Raw genomic sequence first — 14,292 nt, forward strand, 5'->3', positions numbered from 1 at the left:
TTTCATTTTTGTAGAGATGGATTCTCTCACAGAGCAAGTGGATCTGGACAAGTTTTTATGTGACCTTCTTGATTTTAGGGATCTTATCTTCTGTGATAATTTGGCTCTCACACCTGGATGTCTTGCAGGCTCTAGGTTTCTGCTTGTCTTGGGTTCTCTCTCTCCTGTGCTCCTGTCCTCCTCCCTGAGTTGGAATTCATTTCTCTGGACACTTGGGTCGGGCTACATTTGTTGTACCTGTCATGGACAAACAACTCTAAACTCCTTTGTGCAGTCTGGTTGTGTTTCTAAGTATAGTTGTATTTTAATCTTTTAAAGATTATCTTGCAAGGGGGAGGATATCTTGTTTAGTACTTCTATGTGAAGGACAAGACTTTTGTCCTTTGACCATGATGTTCTGACCAGAAGTCTGAGCATATACATGTTTCAACATGTTTTCTTTTTGTTTTTCTTTTACAGCTAGTTATGTATCAAATCCCATTTGCAAGGGGTGTTTGTCTTGTTCAAAGGACAATGGGTGCAGCCGATGTCAACAGAAGTTATTCTTCTTCCTTCGAAGAGAAGGGATGCGCCAATATGGAGAGTGCCTGCATTCCTGCCCATCAGGGTACTACGGACACCGAGCCCCAGATATGAACAGATGTGCAAGTGAGCATTTGACTTTTGGACATTCTATTTAACTTGATACATGCAGCTTAGAGGATGAGCTCAATTGAAAACTTTGACTTAAAAATGTACGTTTGTAATAGGCTAGAAAAATAGTCTTTTAAGCCCAACTTTGAAAAAATTAGTGGGTGTGTGGTATAAGAGAACTTTTACTTTATATTTTGTATAGAAGTCTATTACAGGGCCACATGCTTTTTCTTTATTTAGTTTAACTGAGTATTTTTTATTATGAAGTTCTCGGATACATGCTGGTTAATCTTAGTGAGGAGTACATACTCATTGCTTATAAACGAAACAAAAAACCAAAATATACCACTCATCCCCCCACACCCCACAAAGGAATTTACATACTTTATATTGAGAACATTCTCTTTGGTTGAGTTTCCACAGTTCTTTTTATCCTTTTATCTGAGTTTATAACACCTGCATTAGTCTTATCAGCAACTAAATATAAGCATTTTGGGTTTCTGTGAAACACCATTAATGATAAAACATTTAGTATAGTTTAAAATATTTTGAGTTCTAAGTTGAACCAATATAAAAATGGTTGCTAATTACATAAGAATAAGGACACAGCTGTTCATATTTTAATCTAAAACTCGCTTCTCGAATGATCTTCTAGATCAACAGTCAAAATTGGAATTTTAAATAAAATACTAAAGGAACAACCCTTTCTCAGATTTTGGGGGGGGGGAAGAGATGGGGAAAAAGAGACTAGGGCTTGAAATAACAAATGAGTAAGTGTTAAATTATAATTTACTCCATTAAGTGCTATGAAATTTTTTTCCTATCTCTCTCCTATCAACACCATGTGGTGGCCTTATCCAAGCACAATTATTTTGGAAAGAGGCAGAATTAGAGGGGGATGATTAAGTAAATCTTAAAAAAGGAACTACATACATTCAAAAATAATGTGTTTGGGGATGAAGTCTTATCTGCCATGCTATTTGGCATGTTGGCACAGCAGTTCTGTGTCATAGGACTGGTCTTACATCAATGAACATATAGTGTCCTTTGTTGCTGCCTATTAAATATCCTTTGTGTCTCAAATCATAGTGACAAGCAAAAATGTCTGAAACATTTCCAAATGCCCTGGAGTAGGAGAGCAGTACTATCCTGGGATAAGAACACTGTACAGTGTGCACTTAGCACAGGTGTAGTTAGGACTGGGGAGGAAATGGAGACTTGAGTACAGCTGATAAAGGCTTTGCGTGCCAGCCTCCGGGACTTTGGACCTTACGCTGGGCACTGAGCTAGCTATAGAATGGAGATGGCTTTATTTGAGATAACTGTAGGGGAAGTGAGGAAGATGAACTGGAGATAGACAAAAAGTAGAGGAAGGCTATGGTAGCAATCAGATTAGAAATCTTGTTGTGAAAAGTTTGTAGATGATAAGTTCTAGGGGAAATATAATCAGTGGGATTTACCAATCCCATGCCCGGTGGGAAGAGCGAGAGTCAAATTTTATCCTAAGGTGTCTACCTAAGTTGACTGAGTGAATAGTAGCAGAAATATTTAGGCTTACAGAGAATTTAGATTTATCCTCATTCATGGAATTATTTGGATTGTTGGAAGGACACTAATCCCAGGAAGCATCAATAGATTGTCCAATTTTTGCAAATATGTATTTTGTTATTAAGGCATATGATTGAGACCATTGATCATGGGGGCACCTTGAAATAGTTTTTTGTTTATATTGCTTTAGACCACATATGGAGGGATTGAGTCCACGAATGTTCTATGCAGTTTTCACTCCAGGCCATCAGTGCACAAGGAGGAAGAGGCAAGGCTGTAGATGGGTTGAGGTGTTTATCCTGGATTCTGGAACTCATATGTACTAGGTGTGGGCAACACATGGGCCATACAATGTCTTACTCAGCTGGGGTCATTGGAGAATGAAAGGAGCTGTGGTTACTGACTTTATAGGGGCATACAGCATAAAGCAGGACTGTCCTGGGCAAGCTGGTGTGAATGTCACCTCAGCAACACTTCTTGTACATCATCAGAGTCTCTCTTAGAGAAATAATCTAGTGGGTTAATATGTACATATTGACTAAGTTGATCCCTTTTCTCAGAAATGGAAAAGAGAGTCATGACTATAAATCAGCTTTGGAAAGAGTCTACATGTGAGAGTGGGCTTGCTATGGTTAAACTTAATGCACGTGAATGCAATCAGGGCTAGAGTTTACTGACCTAGAGGAAGTCATTACCTATCTGGCACAACCAGAAAGCACTTATTAGCAAGACTCTTGTGAAGCAAAGTGAAAATGGAAAGTTATTTCTTAATTCTCACTGTGTGACTCTAAACAGTAAAGAAACACCAGTCATTCAATTTTTTTCATATTTTACATATTTTGCAGATATTTGTATCCCATTTAGAGGACAAAAAAGATTTAAATTGGAAAAAATGGTCATACACTTAGAATTTGAATTCTTACTTTTGTTTTCTCAAAGAAAAAAATAGATATTGCTCAACAGTAGAAGAGAAATTATACTGTAAGCAACAGTAGCTTAGAAAATTCTACAAAGAAACTTGCTCATCTGTTTCCTAATCAGTACATTAAGATTCCTACCATAAAATATTTGTCTTTTGGGACTGAGGATATAGCTCAGTTGGTAGAGTGCTTGCCTTGCATGTATGTACAAGGACCTGGGTTCTATCCCCAGCACCACACACAAAAAAGTATCTTTTTTCTGAAGGAACACCTGCTCTATGAAATTCTGGTTGAGATTGGCTTCTTCGTACATATAGTATGAAGCTTATAAAATTCAAACCTATTAGTAAAAAACAATCCAGTATCCACTGAGGCATGCTGTGACATACTAATAGACACTATTGTTGTCCCTATTACTATGTTAGGTGATTTCTCATATTTTCTCTTCTTCATTTGTTGGTGAACTCATTGACATAAAAAGTCTTATTTTTTGAATTGTTATACAGGTAACTTGTATAAAATTTGGTGTATAAACCTTTATAAAAAGCAAACACAAAAATGAAGTACTCTTCAAAAATAACAAATTTAACATTTTGGCTTTGTCCTTGTCCTTTTGTTTCTATGTGTGTTTATGTCCCCTCCCCCTAAATGTCATTGTGTTGTGTAGTAGTTTAAGGTCTATTGAAGTGATTCTCAAACGGAGCTGACTTAGTAATTTTTAGCTGCATTTAGTAATATTTGGGAACATTTATTAATGTTTGGAGACATTTTCACTTATATTAAAACTGGAGGGATGCTACTGGTGTGTAGTGGGTAGAGGCCACAGATGCTTCTAGACATTTATAGTGCACAGCACAGCCCCTTGAAACATTCCTAAAATGTTTATAGTATCAAAGGTGAGAAACTTTGGTCTAGTGGAAAAGATTGATAATCCATTTGACATAAGCATGTCATAAAATGCTGCTAATTATTTAGCTTCTGTTCAGTGCCAACATTTCTGTTAGATGTACTTTTTCTCACATTTTTTTAAAATAAATGTGCAAAACAGGTTATACATTTTTATTTCCTGGATGAAATTACCTAAACTGGGTAAAAATACACTTTCTAACGGTGGGGGTAGATTGTGGCAGTGAAGGGGATGGCATGAATGGTATGTGGGTGTTTACAGCATTATTAGGATGAAATCTTATCAGTAGAAGAAAAAAGTGTGAATGCATGGAGAAGTAGAACACCATCTGTTGCTAAATAGAAAGCAAGTGGTTGAGTACAACTTCACTGTTTTGCCCCAGATGATACTCAGTCAGTTGGGTGGAGGCTAGAGCATAACAGGTGTTATGTGATAAATTTAAGCAATTGGAGCGCCTTCCTGAAAGCCGAAAGTAGTCAATGAAGGATTTTAAGTAAGATAATGGCAAAGTTACAGTCTTTAGAGGCATTTTAGTTGGGCAGTATCAAGGAGGTGTTAAAGGAGAGCCAATCGCATAGGCAGTAAGATAGGTTGAAAAAGTAAAACAAAAACAAACAAAACAACAACAACAAAAACCAGCTGTCTCCTCAGAGCTACCTGGCTAATTCACCTGAAACTGTAATCTTCCCTATTCCAATATTTCCTTTCTTCCTTTCCCTATTTGCCCATTCTTCCTGTTCCCTTTTCACCTTCACTTACTCTTCTCTCCTTGCTTTTTAGTCTTGTCAATTGATGAATATGTTATGTGTTTGACTTGATTATATATTGCATAACTCTCCCCTTAGGCTTTAGTCTTTTTAATCTTTAATCGGGTTCTTCTTGGGCAGGTTAATGTCTGGCATGTAGAAGATGCTCCATGAACACACATTGAATGAATACCTAGAGTGGGAGATACACATGAGGGACTGGATGGAGAGATTGAGGAAGTATTGATAGGACTTGATCAACTGGAGGATGATGAATAAAGTAAAGGGGGATGTTAAGATGACTCCTGGTTTGGGAGTGACACAGTGGGATTTATCAAGGCACAGATTTTATCAAGAAGCAAGAGTGGACTTCTGGAGAGGATGGTGGAGAATATTTGATTTGGGACCTATTGAGTTGAGCTAAGAAGCCCTCCTGGTGACACTCTCCAAAGGACAGTTAGATGTAAGAATCTGGAGCCTTCAGAGGGGATCTGAACCAAGTCATTGGTACAGTGCACAGAAAATCGACTGGAGTGGGGAAGATTCTGAGGATTAAACCCCAAGAATGCTGACATTGAACTTTCTTGCAGAAGATAGTTTTTTTTTTTTTAAATATACTATTTGTAAACAAGAAATCACAGAAGTATATTTCATATTCTGGATTCAGAATACTTTTAACTATTTCTGGAATATTTTATGATTCTGCCCTTATGAATGTGTTTAGCTAGGATACTGCAAAATTCTTTTTTTTTTTTGAAATGAAATGACAGATTTAAAAATGAGTAATTTTGAACATATAAGCAAACCCATAGTTAATATAACCATCTTTTAATTTTTGAACTCTGAACCAGCATTCAGGTGCTTTTAGAGAATTATTACGTGTCATTTTAAGTGCTTTCAGAAATGCCTGTCATTCTTGAATGATGCATTTGAATCATCCATTTGAAAAAAATTAACAGAAATATGTTTAAAATGTTTTTAATAAAATCTGGGCAACTAACTGCTGACTATAGATACAAATATTATGAATACCATAAATTCTATATAATTCTATATTCTTTACAATATAATCTATTAGAGGTCTGTAAAGATGCATATTTATAACAAATACACCAATATAACCCCAGTATTTTCAGGATTACAGAAGTGAAGTTTAAGTAAAGGAATTTTCTAGATACCTGTAAATGGACTGAAAAATCATCAGGTTGCATGTAAAATGGATACAGAATTAGCTAACAGTATTGCACAGCACCATTACATAAAGAGCTGTGAAAGCACAACAGATAGGGTTGGTAGGTTACAAAACTATTAAAGGTCAGAGAGGGGAGAAGTTAGTGGTTAGGATAGAATGGCCTAAACAACTGTGGACTTAGTTGTATTCTTTCCTCTCCTTACCACTGAGCCTACGTGGCTAAGTGGGAAAAATTTAGGGGCAATCCAGGATCAAAGGAGATGGATTAGCTTTACGAGCCAATGGGCCATTACTGAGTCATTGATAGGAAACTAAGGTGATATGTTACTGATGTGCCAAATTAAGATAATAGATTTCAAGTTAAAGTACTGTATTCTGATTACACTTTGACAAGAAGTATAGATCATGAATTGCATTAATTTTTTTTACTTTCAGTTTTGCTCTTTAGAAAATGTTGGAGGCGATGGGTTCAAGTCTCAGTGCCACATATAAATAAATAATAAAGATCCATTGACAGCTAAAAATAATTTTTTAAAAAAATGGATTAGGACTACAATCTAGGAACCCATAGTCTTTATTTTGGAGTATAGGTAGGGTTAGAATTAAGGGTGCCTAATGGAGAAGAGTACTTACGTAGCTTTCCCTACAAGTTCAGAAGGTATTTATTCTATGAGGAAAAGAGGGGGATTTTATAGGCTGCTTAATAAAGGTTGTATGCTGAGCAAACATTTACTATTATTTACGTACCAGGAAGAGGCAGTGTTTGTTTCAAAGAAAAGGGAATCCAATATGATAAGAATGTGATGCAGACCCACAGTGGGTGTTCGGGGAACTTCTAGGGATCAGCAGACCTGCACTTGGGAGTGAGTGCATCTTCAGGTCATCTGAAACAACCTTGAAGGAGGAGGATGGTGGGTAAGAGCATGAGGGAAAGGGCCTTCAGAGCAAACTCAGCTGTGGGTTGGAACGTAATGTTTCAGAAGTGGAAACTTGGAAGATGAGGATAGAGGATCCCCAACCTAAACTGCGAAGACAATTAGCTTTCTTGTTTTAGAATCTCCCCAGCTGGCAGCAGAGAGAGAGTTGGTGTGGAAAGTGAGTAGGAGTGTGTTTCTCTAAACCAGGGCAAAAATGAGAACTTCAACTGAAGCAGTGGCACTGGAGATGGAGGTGGGGGGAAGAGATGAGATAGAATTAACAGAAGTTGGTGATTCATTGGAAATGGACATTCCAGGGAAGAGACCATGTAGGTTTTTGCTTTTAAGGAGTGTACAAATACTAGAGATATTCACTGAGAGGGAATATATCTCTGATGAGGGTTAGGCTTATTTGATATTATCAATTTTTGGTTCTGACTGACAGTGAAAGTGGTTCAACTTTAGAAACACCGAGTTCAACATGACAACTTGTGTAGAAATGTGAATTGGAGAGTTGGACACCCAAATCTTTTAGCTAGAACTCAGTAATGGTCTCCTTATTATCTTGTCCTATCTCTTGTTAATACTGATTGTGGATGCAGATAGTACCAGGAGTATTTATTATACTTAGATTCTTATCAGGATACTATTATGTGGTTAAACTGATTCTGGTGGGAATAAAATTGCCATGTCATACAGCTGTGGCACATTAGTTAATCTTTCAAGAGTGCTTTAGATAGAGAAACATATGTTGGGAAAACTATTTCCCCATCCAAGCAATGCCAAACCAGAACCCACCCTGTAGTTTGATACTTGCATTAGGAAACTCTTCTGTCAAACATTTGTTCTGCTGTATTTCTTATTGGTTGTAACCTTTCTTCCTTACTGCTGGACTCGGCAGTCTTATCTTTCATCTCATTTTTATTATTCCCAGAGATAGGGATTGGCTCATTATAGACACATACAACTTGAAACCTTTTCATGCAAGAGTGAGGTATTTCTCAAAGTGAAGTATTAGAGTTACTTATGAAAATGCCATTTGGGGATCCCACTCCTAGAGTTTCTGACTGAGTAGATCTGAGATGGAATCCAAGTACTTGCATTTTTAACATTTTTCAGGTGATGCTGACAATGGCTGACTCAGTCTGCACTTTGAGAATTTCTGCTATAGTATAGTTATGTTAACACTGCCTATCACTAGTGATGGAGTAGAAGACTTTGTATTTAGACAATGGTATGTTTTGGTAACCTCTAAGTATATGAAGATATTGTGAGATGTGGATTCTTCCCCACCTTTCTCATGATGTCAATATCTGCTTAGAGAATCTGAGTTGATCATGATAGAATGCTCTAGAATGACTTTCAGAACAGAACTTTTCTGTTCCTGTCTGTCCCCTCCTCACTTCTTTTAGACTCCCCACTCTCTCATAATGTTTCCTTCCTACTCCCTTAAGATCCCTGCAATTTTATGTGTTCTGATACATATAATATTCTAATTTATAGAATCTAATCCATTTGATTTTTGTCAATAATGGTTCTAATAGAAGACTATGATTGAAATACAGCTTCCTTGTGAATAGAATTACAAACCTCTAGTTTGAAAGGAAGAAGAGCTCAATGTTGGTGGGCAGGGGTTGGGGAATATGGTGGACTGTTTGTCATAGTGTGTCCTGGTAGCTTATCCACAGCTGGCTTCTGTATTAGAGATTGGCTAGGGGTCCTAACTTAACTCTTTGACAGTAGGGGAAGCATATAGTCTAAATCCCAGTGTGTTCATTCCTAAAAACTAGGGAAAAACCATGAGATCGTTGCTCTAATATTCAGTGGCTCTATTAGTACTGCCAGAAGTTACCACCTCTTAATTCTCAATGAACCTATCTTCCCAGACTTTGGGTGGAAATGACTATTTCAGTATTCTCTTAACCCTTTATAGGTAACCATTTACATTTTACCATGGAAAAGACAAACTCTCTGAGAGGTACAGAAACCTACCCAAAAGGACACAATATGAAAGAGTGGAGTCCAGGATTCTCTCTGACTCGAATGCCTATACTTCTTTAACCACACCATAAAGCTTCTCTAAAGGAAATGACAAAAAAGTGTAACACTGGATAAATTTTAGCATTTATCTCCCCGTGCTCACTTCTAGTTGGCACATGTTGGAAGAACATTCTCTTGTGCCAATGTCTTTCCCAAGTGGGACCTTGCCCTGCAGGCCGACCTGTGCTGGGTTCATGGGCTCCTGGCAGCTGGAGAAAGCTCATTGCCACAAAATGTTCTTACATGACCATGTAAGAGCTGTGACTAGCTGGTTAAGACCTTGGTCATAACTTAGGTTAAGGGATAATTCCTTGGAGGGAGTAGAGGATTATTTTGTCCCCCTTTTAGAAGAAAATTGAGATGCCATCACTTTCTGAGTCTCTTGATGATTTTATGCTTTCTTCTTCTGAAGAAAACTCATCTCTGGAAGATAGCTTGCGACATTTGATATACCAATGCCTGGGAGAAAACATTTGTCAATTGATTTTAGTTTTAAGGGATTGTACCAAAATGCTTGGTTTCACCAGAGCCACAGTTTAATTGACTGAGGTCAGCCAGTCAAGGGTTTGGCATCTTGTAGACACTCAATACGTATTGAATTATTGTGGTGTCCCAGGTGGTTTGGGGTCTCAGAGTGCAGGAGGGAGGACTCAGTAATGTTAGCTGCTCTTCTGGATCAGATACTATGTACTTACTGCTAATAATGAATGCTTAACTGGCACCTTTATGGGGACTAAATTCTTTTTAACAGCTTATGTGGTAGTTATATGAGTGTTAAGGGCAAGTACACTGAAATCTAGAGAAGCTAAATAGCTTATTCAAAGTCTCTAACTAGTATGTAGTAGATTTGATACTCAAATGTGTATCTGATGAAATCTGATGTTCTTTGATATTAGAGTTTATTTTCTGGAATTCTTTTTTTTTGTATAGGGATTGAACCCAGAGGTGCTTTACCACTGAGCTACACCCCCTGCAAGAGTCCCAGCCCCTTTTTTTTACTTTATTTTGAGACAGGGTCTCACTAAGTTGCTGAGGCTGACCTTGAACTTGCAATCCTCCTGTCTCAGCCTCCTGAATCACTGGGATTACAGGCCTGTATCACCATACCCAGCTTTAGTTTTGTTCTAAAAAGGGATTTCCTTATAAAGATGTGGAACAGATCAGGTATAATTTTTTTTTTTTTTTTTGCTTTTTGTTAGGTTGGTGCATTTTGATTTTACAGAGTGGTGACCTTCATTTTGGTATATTGGTACATGCATATAACAAATTATTTTTATATTTAATGAAGACATTCCTATTTTACAACATAATGTAAGAATGAATGAATTTTTGGATAAGCTGTTGAGTACTCTCTGAATAGGAGCAGTATAATAAATCACAGTAGTGGGACACAATTTGTCACATGTGAGTCCTTTTTAATGTCTTCTTCCAATGAGCCATTAGGGACAGTGATAACCAGGTGATCTTTCCCCCCTCCTATTTAATAGGAAATACTTCACAATATACCAAAACTCTGTTCTGTTGATTAAGTTCAGATAGACAGTTCATATTGCATTGTGCTGGGGAAAAATAAGCAATATCAGTGTATTTCAGATAGTTCTTAAAGGGAGAGAAGTTTTGTCGAGTTAATAAATGCTTCCACTGATCAAGGAGAATGTGTGTGCTTCATAGCCCTGCATGGCCTCTGTCGGGCACAGGGAAGTTTAACTAAAATTCATAAATATAGATCTGGAAGAGAATTGATTGTTTTCTCCTCTTCTTCCTACTCTCCCTTTCCTTTTGTCTTCCTGCCTGTTTCTCTCTCCTCCCCTCCACTCCAATAAATGTGAGTGCTGAGGTTTGTGGAGGAAGTATTTCTCCAAACTCTAGCATGAGCAGCAGGGTGACCTAATGTCTAGAACACTGATTCCAATGGAATTTTCTTTTCATTGTACGGTTTCTTTAAAAATGAACCATATGATATAGAATTATAAATCAGTATTAAAAAATTCTCCAAATTTCTTTACCTATTTTTTCTTTAATGGTCAGTTTAAGTGTTTCAAATCACATTAAAGATTTGAAGACACACAGTTTATCTTCTAAAGGGAGAAACCAATTTATGGTAAATCACATCTATAAAAGCATGTTCTGTTAGACAGGTTGCTGAGCTCTGATTTGAGCTCTGACAGTACCTAGCTTTTCAGGCTTAGACAAATTACATAACCCTCTTTGGCATAATAGTCTGCATAGAACTCTCATGAGTCTATCTATAAAAAAAAAAAATTTGGTAAAAGAGTAAAATCTCCGGTTGGCAGTTCCTTTGTTAAATATTGATCTCATCTGATTTTTATATGCATTTTAAGTCCAGTTTCCTCAGTATCCAATCTGTCTCTCCAGTCCTCCTCACTATGTGGTTTACATGCATAAATAAGGCATAAGAGTTTTATCGTAGTATATAATCAGTACCTACTTTGAAAATACCTTATAATCTAAAGTATTTTTTGTTGGTAGCAAAATTGTTATTGTAAGTATATGAAGTGGATTGTGTCAGTGTTTAGTCTAAAATGACAGAAGTTTAATATTAAATGCATTAGTCATTCAGACACATCTGTCATCCTGTGCCAGGTAAGGCATCCTTGTTAGCCCTGTGAAGACAGCCTACTCTATTGTCTTCATGGGGCCCTTCATTTCAGGGAGTGGATTATGGGGACTATAGGTGGTAACCAGTACAAAGAAGAAGGGTAGTCATAGCATCTGGGTGCTGGGTGGGCATGGGGTGCTTTGAGGAAACACCAGACATGTAGCTCAGAAGGACCAGGGTAAAAGGTGTGTGTGAAGAGGAGGCTGGAGAAGCAAATAGGTATGTCCAGCAGGAGGGATCTTGGGTTTTAAAAGCAAAAGGTTTGAACTAGGCTCTGGATGTGTAGAGGAACCTTTGAAGGATTTAATTTTTAAGTGGTTGCATAAAATTGTACATATTTATGGGATGCTATGTGATGTTTTAGTACATAGATAAATTTGTATAATGTTCAAATCAGGGTGAGTATATCTGTCTCCTTAAACGTTTATCATTTTATTGTGGTAAAAACATTTAAAATCCTATCTTCTAGATTTTTGAAATATACAGTACATTATCACGTAAAACAGGGAAATAACACGACAAATATGTAGTTTTGAAAGATCACAATGGTCATCCTGCCAGCTGCAGAAAAGAAGTCTTAGTTCCATCATTGTGACTGGCACCAGTATGGCTAAACCATCAAGGACATAGTAGGTCAAGTAGTCAATAATGGCTATTCACCTGTGCACTGGCATGCCTAATGTGCTGGTCCATGGAGCAATGCAGTAACTGCCTATTGAGAAATAGACCTTATTTTACTTCTATTACATGATTCTCTATAGAAAACTCCAAAGTCACTCTCCCTATTTGACCTTGCAGATAGAGGATCAAATATCTTAGGAACTAGAATTAATGATTTTGTGACAAATATGACTATGATTTTCAATGCTTTTCACAAAATACTTTTTTTAAATGGTATTAATTGTTGGAAAGGGAAAGACCTGACCTGCTGTTTAATAAAGGGGATCATATTTTTCAAGCTTATGCTTTAGTTTCTTGTACATTTTGTAGTTCTCTTGAATGATCCCATTATTTCCATATAGAACCAACTTAAGCAACCTCATTCTATTTTAAAGGCATGTACTTGTGCTCCGTTTTCCTTTGTAAGAGTAAGGCATTACTCAGCACTTTAGTATTTATGGTGGTTTTACCCACATCTTTTCATTTTCATCTGATAATCCTAGGGAGGCAACAGTAGCATCTCATGGACAGAGCAGTAGTGGACATTATGAGAAGTCCACTGATGGGCCTGAGGATTGGCTGCTGCTACATGTACACAGACACTGTATCTACTTTTGTCATCAAACTGGAGAAGTAGACATGACAAAGCCATCTTCACAAACAATCCATAGTACTAGGCATATGTTTTACTGGTTTCTGTTCAAACATTGTTTTACAAAATTATCCCTTCCCCATCACCTCCTTTATTCACAAATCAGTACCATAGCAAGCAAAAAATGAGAAGTTTATTAAAGTAGGCTGGAATTTTCATCTGTTGGTAACTGATCCTAAGTCATCTTTATTGATTTATCAATGTAGTGTGAAAGACATTGAAGTAAAAACATTCCCATGTTGAGATAATTAGATTCTGGCAACTTCATGCTGGTACTTGTCTTATGTACATAGCAAGATGGTGAATGTATCATATCACTGTATCTCCCCAAGCTTAAAGGCTACCACTGGTGTGTACAAAATGAAACCCTTTTCTTTTTTCTTTCTAAGTGTATATAGATTTTAATCATCCTCTGCCTTTGGGGTCAGCAGTCTGTAGCCCAATGGCCAAATCTGGCCTGCCATTTGTGTGTGTGTATGTGTGTGTGTGTATGTGTTTGTGTGTGTACGGCCCTTAGGGTAAGAACAACTTTTAGATTTTTTAAATGTTTGGAGAAAGAAATGGAGAATATATTGTGATACATGAAAATCTTTTTTACTTGCAATTTTAGTGTTATTGGAAAATAGCTATGTTTCATTTTGTATGTATTGTCTATGACTGCTTTTGTGCTAGCACAGAGTTGAGTAGATTTGACAGAGACTGTATGGTCTACAAAGCCTGAAATATTTACTATCTGGCCCTTAACAGGAAAAGTTTTCTGACCCCTGCTCTAGCCTGTTTGGAGTGTGAAGGGATTAAGGGATTCTTCGTGTTTTCTTTCTATGGGGGTTGAGTGGAGGGCAAGACATACATTAACTTACTTACATATGCTTTTCCATTGAGTTTGATTGGAGAGATTTGCCTTTGCTAAGAATTGGAAAATCCAACTGAGACTCAGGTTTGAAGCTTATTAAGTTGCTGTGGCTCCACCTTAATGTGGAAGAGTGACAAATTACCAAAAAAGGAAAAGCACAAGGAGTAACAAGATGAGAGATCTGCTACTGGCAAGAATTTAAAATCTGATATGAAATATTAATTTGGCTTATAATTTTCAAAACTTTCTTCATGACTATCAATTTTATTTTGAGTTCATTATCTTTTCCCTATACCCCTCCCCACATTAAATGAAAAAAAAACCTTTAAAATTCTTAGCATTATATTCCAAGAAAGTATTTTCAAGTTTTAATTACGTGTGCAAAATTACTTGACTCTGAGAAATGAAGGCAGCATCTTTATAGTTCCTCATTATTTGACACAAGATTTTAAACAAGCCTGAATGATTCTTCATTCTTTTTTAATCTTTTTATTTCTTTCTGGTGTGTGGATGGGGAAGATATAAGAGTTAAATATTGGGGCTGGGGATGTGGCTCAAGCGGTAGCGCGCTCGCCTGGCATGCGTGCGGCCCGGGTTCGATCCT

At 37.1% G+C, this 14,292-nt stretch overlaps 1 protein-coding gene across 5 annotated transcripts in view; it reads left to right on the forward strand.

Annotated features, from left to right (window-relative positions):
- The window catches only part of Rspo2 (R-spondin 2), a 135,669-nt gene that overhangs the window by 67,986 nt on the left and 53,391 nt on the right, over positions 1–14,292 (forward strand). For all 5 annotated transcript variants that reach the window (XM_078016778.1, XM_078016777.1, XM_078016779.1 and 2 more), the window contains exon 3: positions 460–648. In XM_078016778.1, the coding sequence (XP_077872904.1) occupies positions 460–648 (189 nt within the window). The remainder of the gene's footprint in view (positions 1–459; positions 649–14,292) is intronic.

The sequence above is a fragment of the Ictidomys tridecemlineatus genome, chromosome 7 (assembly GCF_052094955.1).
Source record: "Ictidomys tridecemlineatus isolate mIctTri1 chromosome 7, mIctTri1.hap1, whole genome shotgun sequence".
Taxonomy (NCBI): Eukaryota; Metazoa; Chordata; class Mammalia; order Rodentia; family Sciuridae; genus Ictidomys; species Ictidomys tridecemlineatus.